Source organism: Pseudophryne corroboree, chromosome 6, assembly GCF_028390025.1.
Source record: "Pseudophryne corroboree isolate aPseCor3 chromosome 6, aPseCor3.hap2, whole genome shotgun sequence".
Lineage (NCBI taxonomy): Eukaryota > Metazoa > Chordata > Amphibia > Anura > Myobatrachidae > Pseudophryne > Pseudophryne corroboree.
Genome location: NC_086449.1, coordinates 811,217,178 through 811,230,370, shown reverse-complemented (window position 1 = coordinate 811,230,370; position 13,193 = coordinate 811,217,178). Strand labels below are relative to the sequence as shown.

The 13,193-nt window shown below is 52.2% G+C and overlaps 1 protein-coding gene across 3 annotated transcripts in view; it reads right to left on the bottom strand.

Annotated features, from left to right (window-relative positions):
• SYN3 (synapsin III) overlaps positions 1 to 13,193 on the bottom strand; it is a 346,396-nt gene that overhangs the window by 289,138 nt on the left and 44,065 nt on the right. For all 3 annotated transcript variants that reach the window (XM_063929040.1, XM_063929038.1, XM_063929039.1), the window contains exon 2: positions 6,273 to 6,690. In XM_063929040.1, coding sequence (XP_063785110.1) covers positions 6,273 to 6,586 — 314 coding nt within the window. In that variant the 5' untranslated portion in view covers positions 6,587 to 6,690. The remainder of the gene's footprint in view (positions 1 to 6,272; positions 6,691 to 13,193) is intronic.

Here is a 13,193-nt window from a genome sequence, read left to right as displayed (position 1 = left end):
TTAAATTAATAAGTCTTATTCCGAGTCACCATCAGTTGTGCCGGCTATTCCGCGCCGAGGTGGCAGCCCGCTGATTACCTTATGCTATGCCAAATGCCCACTCAAGTAATGCGGAAGACCGGGCCACCCACTGTTTTCTAAGGATGGCCATCGACTATTGATGATTCCAAATCATCAATGGTTTATGGCCAATGTTAAATACTTCTGCAATCGATGGGGGAGAACCAGATGGTTTCCCACCATCGATGGTACAGAACCATCCGATGGTTTGTTTGTTTTTCCTCCTACAAGGTGCCGGGACATAGGGGAACATTTACTAAGCAGTGATAAGAACGGAGAAGTGAGCCAGTGGAGAAATTTCCTCATCAACCAATCAGCAGCTCTGTATGATTTTATAGTATGCAAATTATAGATGTTACTTCAGTGCTGATTGGTTGCCATGGGCAACTTCTCCACTGGCTCACTTCTCGGCTCTTATCACCGCTTAGTAAATGTACCCCATAGAGCATAGCTCCGCCCCTGACACCCACGAAGCCCCACCCCCATGGGCCAGTCAGTGAAAGAACAGAGATGAACATCTATTGGTGAAACCATCGTTGGTCATCCATTGCATACTTTACAACCATCGATGGTTATATTTAATGTCACTATCGATGGTAGCCACACCCATGGCCGTCCCTACTGTTTTCCCGCCTGTAACTGTCATCATTAGTATTGGGTAGGACCGTAGGGCGGGGTGTGCCAGCGGTACCGTAGCCTAGCACCCTGGAGGTTGCACCGTCACTGCCCCACGTCCCTTGCACCTAGCTAGCAGAGTTCATGGCCAGTAGCGCTGCTGCAGTGCTGTACACCCCGTTTTGCAAAGTCACGGGTACAGGGGCCGGCACAGGGCGGCAGGGAACACAGCTGTGGGGTCACCGGCACACGGATCTCTCCCTGTAGGGCAAACTGAGACTCTCCCATGGAAATAAGTGGGATTCCTCTCTCCTTCTGAGCCCGGATTAATTTTATCTCAGGATTCCAACCCTTGTTGTTCTCAGCGTAGGCCCTACTGTGTATGTAGCTCACGTGCCGTCCAATCCCCAGCCCCATTTGTGGGATTAATCCAGAGATACAGCACGTCCGGCCGGGGGCCTGCAGCACAATAGCGACTGGGAACTGTGAAAACTGTCACCGGCTGCAAGCGTCCCCAGGATCGCAGCCCGGAGGATCCGGGGGGACAAGGCTGTACTGTATGAGGGTATTGTGTGGGCACAAAGGGGGTGAGATAGCAGACAAGGGGCAGACTGCCTTGGAGATGTGGAGTAAAGATGGAAGAATGTTCAGCAGCGAGCACCACAATTCCACAGCGACGGCTTTCACCGCTGACGGGGGCCTCATTCTCATATACGACTGCTGCAGGTTTCTAGGTGGAATTGTTTACTTGCTCTGATTGTGTGACGGAGATTTCCTGGCCTCTGCAACGGGCGGCTTTCACAGCACCATGGCTACCACAAGACGCCGACGGTGGGTGAGAAAGGCGATGTTGCGCCCTAGGACGCAGGTGGGACCACTGCTGCAGCAGGAGGTGTCGGCTTGTAACAGACGCCTCCTGCTGCGTCACCATGCAGCGCAGTCAGTGCTGCTTCCAAAGAAGTGATCGCAACTCCGGCCACATCTGAATCTTGACTTGTGCCTTATAACCAATGCATGGAAATGATCCCATATGAATTTATATATATCTCAGATTTCTCCAATAACAGCTACATAATGGGGGTAAGGTGCAATCAGGGAGATTTCTAGGCTCTGCAGGGAGGCAGGGAGATCGCTGCTACGTCAGGGAGTCTCCTGTATGCTGGCGTGTGGTAGGGAATTAGACTGTAAGCTGTAACGGGGCAGCGACGGATGTGAATGATGACATATTCCCTATACAGTCCAATCGTACGAATGGCGCTATATAAATAAATGATAATAACACGGGGAATCTCTTGGCGTTATAATAAATGACTGCACATAAGAGTAATCAATGGTTGTACGGCGCTGGTTTCCCTGAGGCTGCGTTATGACAAAAGATCTGTTGTATTTTTTCAATGAAATTGCTTTTGTCTCCATCGCTCTTATAAGCGGTGGCCCTGATGCAGGAGACATACGTAGTGTCGCAGTATGTAATGAGATACTGTACAGGTGAGGTAGCCCCATCCTCTATGGTATATAGCTATATACTGTATACTGTGTGTGTTGCTGCATTTAGCTGCTCTGTAACTAGAATTGTTTTTGTTGTTTTTTACATTTTTATTTTTAGCTTTCAAACTTTATTAATTAAGGAGTCAAATCAGGTTCTCTGACTCCCAGCGAAACGTCCTACACTGAGACGCACATTCCATGTGACTATGCCCCTGCACTTCACTTATCCTACACTTACCTGTAAATGGATCCTATAAAATGTATTGCATTGTAATAAACACACTATTAACCCCCAGCAATCTCGTTATTATCCTACGTCCTTTTTCAACTTGCATCCCGTAGTCATCCTCAGTGGCACCGAGATGGAGGGGTACTAATTACCAGGGCCCAGGTCTGATTGAAGGGCCCACGGCTACCCCCACCCCCCCCCCCCCATAACTGGCAGAAGCACCTGCTGCTCTTCTCCTCAGCCCAGCACGTGCTGCTGTGTAGGGATGGCCATCGACCACCGATTATTCTAATCACCGATGGTTTAAGGCCGATGTCGAATGGTTTTGTCATCGATGGGAGAGAACCAGATGGGTTTCCCCCAATCGATGGCACAGCATAAACAAATATTTTTTTGCAAGGTGACCGGACACGGAGCTTAGCTCCGCCCCTGACACCCACAAAGCCTTTCCCCCAGAGTGTGATTGTCCCGTGGGTCATTCACTGTAGTACATACTTGCCTACTCTCCCGGAATGGCCGGGAGGCTCCCGAAAATCGGGTGACCCTCCCAACCCCCCGGAAGAGCAGACAAGTCTCCCGATTCGCGGGGTCCCCCCTGCCCGTCCGCCCACTTAGTGTGTAAAGTGGGCGGTCCGGGCGGTCGATGACGCGATTCTTGCTGAATCGCGTCATCATAGCCACGCCCCCTGCAGTGTAATGCCGGTGATCACGGCATTACAGAGCGGGGGCGTGGCTTAAAGGAGGCGTCATCGTGACCCCACCCTTGCTCCGCCCCCATCCCGCCTACGGTCCACCCCCTCCCCTACGTCACAGCCTCCCCTGCCCGCCCTCTGAGCCGACCTGGCTGCTCTCTCCCGCAGAGAGCAGCCAGAATGTCGGTAACTATGCTGTAGTAACAGGGATGACCATCAATGGGTGAAACCATAGATGGTCACTCATAGCATAGTTGGTGACTATTGATGGTCTCTCACAGTTTCGCCATCGATGGCGAACACACCGATGACCATCCCTGCGCTGGTCATCCTAACTAGTGATTTACTGTATACAGTGGTGATACTATACTATGATCACAGGTGGGTTTATTGTTCCTTTTTGTGCATCTCAGGGATTTATGTACCTTTGCCGCCACTGAGACAAACTGATGGGAAAACGTCTTTTGTCAAGAGTTGACGATTTGCGAAACGGTGCTAAAGCGACACTTTGTGAACATGCGAATTAGCATTCTGAGAAAGCACTTGATGCGAAGAGCAATTCGTATATAAGCAATGACAACAACTTAATGGAGACGGCAAATGACAGTAGATGTTATTCACGACAGGATGTCAGAGCTGAGGATAGTCCGTAGATTTATGTAGCTCCTAAGTCGGGTGTTGCTGATGTGTGCCAGCTGCCAGGAGAAAAGATTCATGTGTTTGCACTTAGGGGGTCATTCCGAGTTGTTCGCTAGCTGCCATTGTTCGCAGCGCAGAGATCAGGCTAAAAATCGGCATTTCTGCGTATGCACCGCAATGCGCAGGCACGTCGTACGGGTACAATGAGCATCGTGGGTTTGCACAGAGTCTAACGAAGATTCCAGTCGCACGGCCGAACGCAGGAAGATTGACATGGAAGTGGACGTTTCTGGGTGTCAAATGGCCGTTTTTTGCAGGGAGTGCTTAGAAAAACGCAGGCGTGTCTGGAAAAACGCAGGCGTGGCTGGAAAAATGCAGGCGTGGCTGGTAAAAAGCAGGCGTGGCTGGGCAAACACTGGGCGGGTGTGTGACGTCAAAAGCCGTCCCTCCATCGTTAGATTCAACGCACACAAAGAGCAGGGCCGTTTTAACAGCAGTGTAGGCCCCTGGGCACAGCAATGCACTGGGCCCCTACCCATCCTCCAGCGGTAGGGGTGGGGGTGCTATCAGTGGCTGCTTTGATGTCCCGTGGGATGTTCTATCTTCCGCTCAGCATGTAGGACCTGGAGCAGTAATTTCTGCTAATTACTCCTTTACTGCACAGATGGGGCTAAACTGTAGAAGGAGGCATTGGCCTGAATGAAGAAGCCCTGGTACATGACTTCCAGGGTGGTAGGGGGTGTTTAATACATAGGGGAGGGGCATACTTACCTACTCTCCCGGATTCTGCGGGAGACACCCGGTTTTCGGGTAGTCCCCCGCAGCCCCCGGAAGAGTGGGCACCCCTCCCGCATTCTGCCCACTTCCTAGTGAAGTGGGCAGAATAGGAAGAATAACACAGTAAAATCACGGACCCGGCGGGGGGGGGAGCCTAATGACGCGATCAGATGCTAATCGCGTCATTTTAGCCCCGCCCCTAACCATATTTCATCCAATTACAGTCGTTTACCGGGGAGTGGGCGGAGCCTACTGATGTAATCAGCTTGGCTCCTCCCTCATCACCGCCCACCTGCTTCTCCTCTCCGGTCATCTCCTGGAGAGGAGATTTAAAATATCGGTAAGTATGGGGAGGGGTGGATAGTGGAGTGGGCTTAATATTTATCATTTTCCAGTGGGAGGGCAGATTGCTTGACTGCAGATATCTCAAGTTTCTGAAAATATATTTCTTAGCTTTGAATGGGATAAAAAAACTAGAGAGTCCCTCCTTTCAGGAGGTTCTGGGGACTTAGGAATCAGAGCTCAGGAGCCAGAGCAATTCACCAACGAAAATCTAAAACTGCATATTAGGCGTATGGAGCTGGAGCAGGGAGCAGCTGCTGGAATGCTGATATCTCTGGTTCTGGGCTTAGTAGAGACAAGCTGCCAGTGTCCACCAAAAGGGGAGAGTCTCAGCTTTTGGATTATAGCCTCAGAAAAACTCAAAGTCAGACAGAACCCAAGATACATGACTGGGAAGAGTAATTAACAGGCTTGGATGGGGACCACTGCTTTCAAGTCGGATATCTCTGGTTCCCCAGGGCCGATTTTCAAAAATCTGGTACCCCTTGAAAGAGGGGACCCTCAGCTATCAGCCTAGTGCCCTTATACTCCTGGGGCCCTCGGGCAAGAGCCCATTGAGCCCATACGAAAAGACGGCCCTGACAAAGAGTAACTACAGGGCTGGTCTTGTTTTGCACAAAAAGATTTTGCAGGCGCTCTGCTGCACAGGCGTTCGCACTTCTGCAAAGCGACAATACACTCCCCGGTGGGCGGTGACAATGCGTTTGCACGGCTGCTAAACACAGCTAGCGAGCGATCAACTCGGAATGACCCCCTTAGTTATGAAATAAGCCTCTATGTAACCAGATATGATATAGTACAACAGTGACATCTAGTGGGGGAGTTTAAGTACTGCATGTCTTACATGCTTCTGGGTTCTGCTGAAAATCAATTTCTGATAAGAAGACGTGGCGTCTATGGGGACTATAATATTTATCACAAGAAATTTGCAGTATATCCCCAGGAAAGGCACGTTTTTAGGTGGTATGTGAAAGTTTCTATTATCCCCAGAATGTATCCAGGAGTACGCCGCTGCAGATGTTGGAGGTATATGCAGCAGTACACCGTTTTCGCTTGCACCATTAGGCCTCATAGGTTTCAATGGGCGGTGCAATATTGTGAGATATACCAAGAGCATTTCCGGAGCTTGGGTTCATTAGCTAACTCTAGGGCCTATGTACTAACTAAACCTTGGAGAGAGATAAAGTGGAAGGAGATAAAGTACCGGCCAATCAGCTCCTCCCTACCATATTACAGGCTGTGTTTGAAAAATGTTAGGAGCTGGCCGGTTGGTACTTTATCTCTCTTCCCTAATTCTCTACAAGGCTTAGTACATAGGGCCCCTCTATCGTCACAGACTATGGTCTAATCTTAAGCAGTTTGAGTGATTGACTCTCACAACAATATCTGAACACACGTGGGGTCTCCCCCTGCTCGCCGAGCTTCCTTACCAATCTGTGTGTGCGTCATCAATCACCAACAGGATCTTGGGCTTCAGAACCACAGGGGGTGCGGGGGGTCCCGTCTGCTCTACGAGTCCGGCGGCCGCCTGAGTGGTCTGTTTTACTGCATGGGAGATAGAACTGAAGAGGCTGGAGCCTGGCGCCGAGGTGGAGGTTGTGACTTGCTGAGGCTGTTTCCTCTCCAAGGCCGGGGATACCGGGGAGCTGGTGGAATTGTCCGGCCGTTGAAGGTCCATCATGTAGCCATTGGGCAGGTTGGCCACAAAGCTGCTATCGGACAGGCGCCGGCGGAGGAAATTCATGGCTGTGGCTCAGTTCAACAAGTCGGTGGCTTTCGGATGGTGTCCTGTGCAGCAGTCAGTAATCGGCTGGGACTTTCCCTGTGGGGTCTGTCTGCGTTTCCAGTCTGAAAAAACAAAGAGATTATGTTAGTCCCAAAAATATATAGAATAGATAAAGGAAAGGGCTAAATGAGTAGTTACTGACTATTTCCTCTTACGTATGCTAATCAGAGGATGCTGACATCTCTCTTACCCTACACACCGACATGTCATTACCGTGTCACTAACGTTACTCTGCATTTTAACCGTTGAGTCTAAACCGACATGTCATAACTGTGTCACTAACGTTACTCTGCATTTTAGCCGTTGGCTGTAAACCGATATGTCATAACTGTGTCACTAACGTTACTCTGCATTTTAGCCGCTGAGTCTAAACCGACATGTCATAACTGTGTCACTAACGTTACTCTGCATTTTAGCCATTGAGTCTAAACCGACATGTCATAACTGTGTCACTAACGTTACTCTGCATTTTAGCCGTTGAGTCTAAACCGACATGTCATAACTGTGTCACTAACGTTACTCTGCATTTTAGCAGTTGAGTCTAAACCGACATGTCATAACTGTGTCACTAACGTTACTCTACATTTTAACCGTTGAGTCTAAACCGACATGTCATAACTGTGTCACTAACGTTACTCTGCATTTTAGCCGTTGGCTGTAAACCGATATGTCATAACTGTGTCACTAACGTTACTCTGCATTTTAGCCGCTGAGTCTAAACCGACATGTCATAACTGTGTCACTAACGTTACTCTGCATTTTAGCCGTTGAGTCTAAACCGACATGTCATAACTGTGTCACTAACGTTACTCTGCATTTTAGCCGTTGAGTCTAAACCGACATGTCATAACTGTGTCACTAACGTTACTCTGCATTTTAGCCGTTGAGTCTAAACCGACATGTCATAACTGTGTCACTAACGTTACTCTACATTTTAGCCGTTGAGTCTAAACCAATCTCAAACGCTAGAGTATTTGTCAGTTGTCAGGCAACCGTGGCCAAGTTTTGCCCTCAGTTCAATGCATAGCATTTAGTGGTGGCACCCCCACTGGTCACTTCATCATTACTATAAATGACAGTCCTGTGGATCCCTTTATTGGATTTACTGCCACCTTGGCCACTAGAACTTTAAAACTCTCCATCTATGGACCTACTAAACCTTAAACAACTTACACTGCCTGACATTATGAATAATATGTAGTAGATTATATATGACTGTATTCAGGTATGTAGCTCTAGGCATGACCGTCACGACCTCTGCAATTGCCCATGTTATGTGCCTGGCACAGCGTGCCGTCTGGTACAGGGTTTGGTTTGACAGTTTCTGAGAAGATCATTCCGCTAAGATTGGGGGAAAGTCCTTTTTGTTGGCCACATGGCAGAACTGGAGAACGGGCCGACTTATTTTCTGCTGTCAAATTCTAAGTTTTTGTGCTGTAAAATAAGGTCGTCCCAGCAATACAGGCTACAATAGGAGATTTTTCATTTATAGTGAAGCAAACGTACGATGCTCATAGGGCTTAATTCAGACCTGATCGCAGCAGCAAATTTGATAGCTAAGGGCAAAACCATGTGCAGTGCAGTTGGGGCAGATGTAACATGTGCAGAGAGAGTTAGATTTGGGTGCGGTGTGTTCAAACTGAAATCTAAATTGCAGTGCAAAAATAAAGCAGCCAGTATTTACCCTGCACAGAAACAAAATAACCCACCCAAATCTAACTCTCTCTGCAAATGTTATATCTGCCCCACCTGCAGTACACATGGGGCCTAATTCAGACCTGATTGTAGATGTGCTAAATTTAGCACATCTACAATCAACTTCCCTGACATGCGGGCGTACAACCAACAATGTCAGGCCCTACATCGCCGCACAAGTACAAAAGCATCGCACAGCGGCGCTGATTTTGAACTTGAAGAGTAGCTCCCTACCAGCGCAGCTCCTGTGCGCCGGCAGGGAGCTACTCATCGCTGTCCGGGTTGCAGCGGCTGCGCGTGATGTCACGCAGCCGCCGTGGCACGCCCTCCGCACAGTCTGGGCACGCCTGCGTTGCCCAGACTGCACCCCTAAAACGGCGGCCAAATGCCGCCGGCACTGCGGCGCCGGGAAAATGTGAAAATGCACAGCAGCGATTAGGTCTGAATTAGGCCCTTAGTACGGTAAATAAATCATATTAGTCCATTTACAATGAATCCTTTCATTTCTATTGGACAGGGACCTACACCGCCCGCCGTACCTTTTCACGCATCAGAACAAATTATGTTTACTCAGAAAAACAGTAACAAGTTGCACTGCGGACACTGCCATATTTTTTTTTAAATACAAATTAGCCTCACATGGTGAGTCCCTCCCTGAGATAAATAAATTACCATACAGCAGACCTTTTTCCCTAATCTCACATACCTTTCTATATTTTATATTCTCGTTGTATATAGCATAGTACTACGCAGTTTCAGAAAGACCATTATGGCTACCCAAGTCGGAAATCACTGAGGTTTCAGAATCAATGTAAACTGTGTATTGAATATTTAACACTCTCAGCAATCTCCTATATAATAGCCCTATTCTGTGACCTTGTGATTCATTTGCTAACGCTGGGCGGAGTCACAACACTGGGCGGAGTTAGTCAAATGAGTCACAGAGATCTGGCCAAATCTACAGGAGACTAGGAGCAGAAGCAGATAGCATGGGCATTGGGCATGGCACAGGCAGGGGTGCAGACCTCCCAGCTTTCTGCAGGAGCTTTATCTAGGCAGAAGGAGGGACACACACTCGGCGAAAAGGGGGCGTGGCTTCACGGGAGGGTCCCCGTTTTCGTCAGTGAGGGGGCATGCCCAGTGCTCTGTGAGCTGCTGGCATGCCGCCAGGGGCTGATTATGAGTCCGGGGGGCCCAGGGCACTTGTGACAGGGGAGCCCTATCTCATTGCTGTGCCTGCTGTGGGGTTGGGGGCGTGGCCTAATCGCACCCGCGTGACCACGCCCCCTTATGCAAATTCCGATTTTTATTTTTTTCATGGGATTTTGGCCCCTCAGCTAGGGCTAAATCCAGAGGAGGTGGTCGCTCCCACCTACACACCCACACAGCCAGAAGAAAGCAGGGAGACTGCTGCCTCCCTGTAACACCACAGACCTGCCAATATGCAGCAGCGTGTGCTGACTGTAGCACAATGCTGCCGCTGTTGCTGGCAGGACGGGGGGGGGGGAGCTTCTGAGCTGGGACAGAGCTACTCCAGCCGGGGGGCCCCCTAAAACTGTGGGGCCAATGGTACGTACCCCCTGCCCCCCCCCCCCCTTAATCCGGCTCTGCTGCTGGAACCCCCCCATTAATCCGTACCCCCTGATGCCTCCTTTCCCTCTGTCTCCACTATTCACCGCTGCTCTGATAAGCAGAACAGCGAGTACAGGAGCTTTCCAACTGCCCAACCCGCCCCCCCCCCCCCCTCCACCGCCGGACACTGCGACCCGCGGGTGGGACAGCGGGACAGACCCCAAAAAATGGGACTGTCCCGCGCAAATCGGGACATTTGGGAGGTATGGGTGTGTGTGAGGGGTATGTCATACAGACAGACGGGCACCGGCTCACTGTGTGCTTGACCCCCCACATCGGCATACTCAGCAGGGTCTCTCTGGTGCGGAGGAGCGTCACTTCTGGCACACTCCACGCTTCTTAGCTGCAGTTTTGTGGGTCACCAGCCGCTGTGCAGGTTCCATACTGCCTCTGTTATCTCCAGCCCCGGCAACCCCACCGCTAGCTGCAGCGCTGCCACCCGCAGTGGAGTGCGCCCAGCTCATTCACACACTTTAGCTGGCGGGTAGCGCTGCAGAAATCCAAGCTGCTTGCAGGCTCTGACCCACTCCTCCCTCCAGCCGCAGCGTCTCCTGGGACCTAACCAGTCACTCCCAGTCTCCCCTTACCACTTTGCCCGGAAGCCGTGAGGTCCGCGCCACGTGCATGCTATGACCCCCTCCTCCCTCCAGCCACAGCATCTCCTGGGGGCTAACCAGTCATTTCCAGTCTCACCTTACCACAGTGCCCGGCAGCTGCGCGAGGTCTGCAGGGTGTGACTGAGGAGGGGGGGAGGGATGCGGACGGGCAGAGGAAGCAGGACTCCAGCCTGAGAGAGTCAGCCATGCCAAGTCTCCAGCAGCAGCAGATCCCAACAGGTTGGAGTGGAACAGCAGCAGCCAGCAGCAGTGACTCCGGTAAGACACATCTGTCTGTCACCACTGTTTTGTCCCTAATACCAATCTCTCCCGTGCCCTGTATTCTGTCATGTCCCTGTCACCCCTGGCCTTGCCCTGCCACCCTTATCCTGGCCCTTTCACCCTTATCCTGGCCCTTTCACCCTTATCCTGGCCCTGTCACCCTTATGCTGGCCCTGTTACCCCTATCCTGGCCCTGTCACCCCTGTGCTTGCCCTGTCAACCCTATACTGGCCCCGTCACCCCTGTCCTGGTCCTGCCGCCCCTACCCTGGCCCTGTCACCCCTATCCTGTCCCTATCATTTCTGTCCTGGCCCTGTCACCCCTGTCCTGGCCCCGTCACCCCTGTCCTGGCCCCGTCACCCCTGTCCTGGCCCCGTCACCCCTGTTCTGACCCTGTCACCCCTGTCCTGGCCCCGTCAACCCTGTACTGACCCTGTCACCCCTGTCCTGGCCCTGTTACTGCATACCCTCCAACTACCTTTTATGGCATGTACAGTACCCGCAGCGCCTCCAGACCTCTCCCCAATGCACCACACCTCTGCACCTTCCCCTCCACCACATGCGGCACTCCACCCCTCCCCCACATGCTGTGCCTCCAGACCCCCTACACCACCCGTGGCTCCCACTCCTCCACCCCTTCACCACCCACAGCACCTCCAGGCCCCTTCCACCATTCACCCCCCTTATATGTCTCCCCCCACACCTGCCCCCCTCCACCCGCAGCATCTGCAGACACCCTCCTCCATCAGCGGTCCCCCCCTCCCCCACCCCTCCCCCACCCCTCCCCCACCAATGGCACCCCCGCACCTGCCCCTCCACCACCTGCAGCACCTCCGGACCTCCTTTCCCATCCGCTGCAACACCCGTACCTGCCCCTTCCCTACCCATGGTGCCTGCGGTCCCCTACCCAACCCCCGGCACTCCCGTCCCTTCCCATCCCACAGCACCTCCGGAACCCTTCACCCATCCACAACATCCCCACACCTGCCCCTCTCCCACCCGTGGCACCCCTGCCCCTCCCCCACCTGCAGTGCCTCCGGACCCCTCCCCCATCTGCATCCCCCACTCCTCTGCCCCTCCCCCACGCGCAGCACCTCCCGAACCTTCCCCATCCGGGCCCCACCCCCACTTCTGCCTCCCCTCCACCCGCAGCATCTATAGACACCATCCGCAGTCCCCCCCGCACCCGCTACATTCTGTACATTGTGCCCTGCAGGTGCTGTTCACGCCGTCGCAAGGGGCTGCGCCTCCTTCACCATCGCACGCCCTTTCATTGTGCAATATTTAACCACTAACAAAGGAATGCAGGTAATACTCCATATAATACAAATATTAAACCCCAGAAAGGCATGCAAGGGTTAAGGGGGCGTAGCCCCTTGCGACGGTGTGAAGAGCGCCCGTAGGGCGCGATGAAGCACCTAGTCCTATATAATAGCCCAGATCTGTGATTCTGTGCCTGGGTTTCTAACGCTGGGCGTGGCTAGGAGCTATCATTGGGTTAGCAGCAGGTCTATCACACCCAGTCCACAGCTGATTGGGCGAGAAACGCCCTCCCACACAGGTTACATCCAATGGGAGGCTCTGCCCTTTGCCTGCTGTGTTTTCACAGAGCAGGATTAGCAATGGGGCTGATGGAGCTGCAGCTCCAGCCCCACACCCCAAAATAGCCCACTGCATCTGCAGCAACACATCCTCCAACACTTTACACATAAACATTGATACAAAATCGAGAAGGGGGCGTGGCCACGGGTACAGCTGTGTGACCACGCCCCTTTTCCTATACTTTCAATGGAAGTTTGGAGAGTCAAAAATCGGTACAGACCATAAAAAAAAGGGACTGTACCTGCCAAAAAGGTCCAGCTGGAGGGTCTGCCACTGCATCTGCAGCAAGTCTCTGTGCTGTAGATAGGGGAAAAAACAATCCTTTTACTGCAGCGTCCTATGTCCTGCTGCCAGTCCGCCTGCCCCCTCCGGCATCAACAATCCCCACTCCCTAGCCGCGGCGCAGGTGGAACAAAAGCTGCTGCGGCCACCGGCATAGATGTGTATGAAAGCGGAGCAGCGGAAGGTTTTCATAGTCCTCCCAGCGCCGCATACTCTCTGATCCCCGAGGCCTCCTCTGTGCGTGATGTCACAGAAGTGCCTCCCCGCCACAGCCGCGCCCAGATCCCCAGAGGCCCTGACTCCGCAACACAGCGCCTGGCCTGCCAGCCATGGTTAATGTAGCGGATAGAGTGGGTGATATCGTGGACGGTAATGTGTGGACGCTGAATCAATGTAAAAGGTGACAGTGCTGTGCAGTGCAGTGGGTGTGCAGTCAGGGCCGGTGCTAGGGTGTTCGGCGCCCCCTGCAAACTATA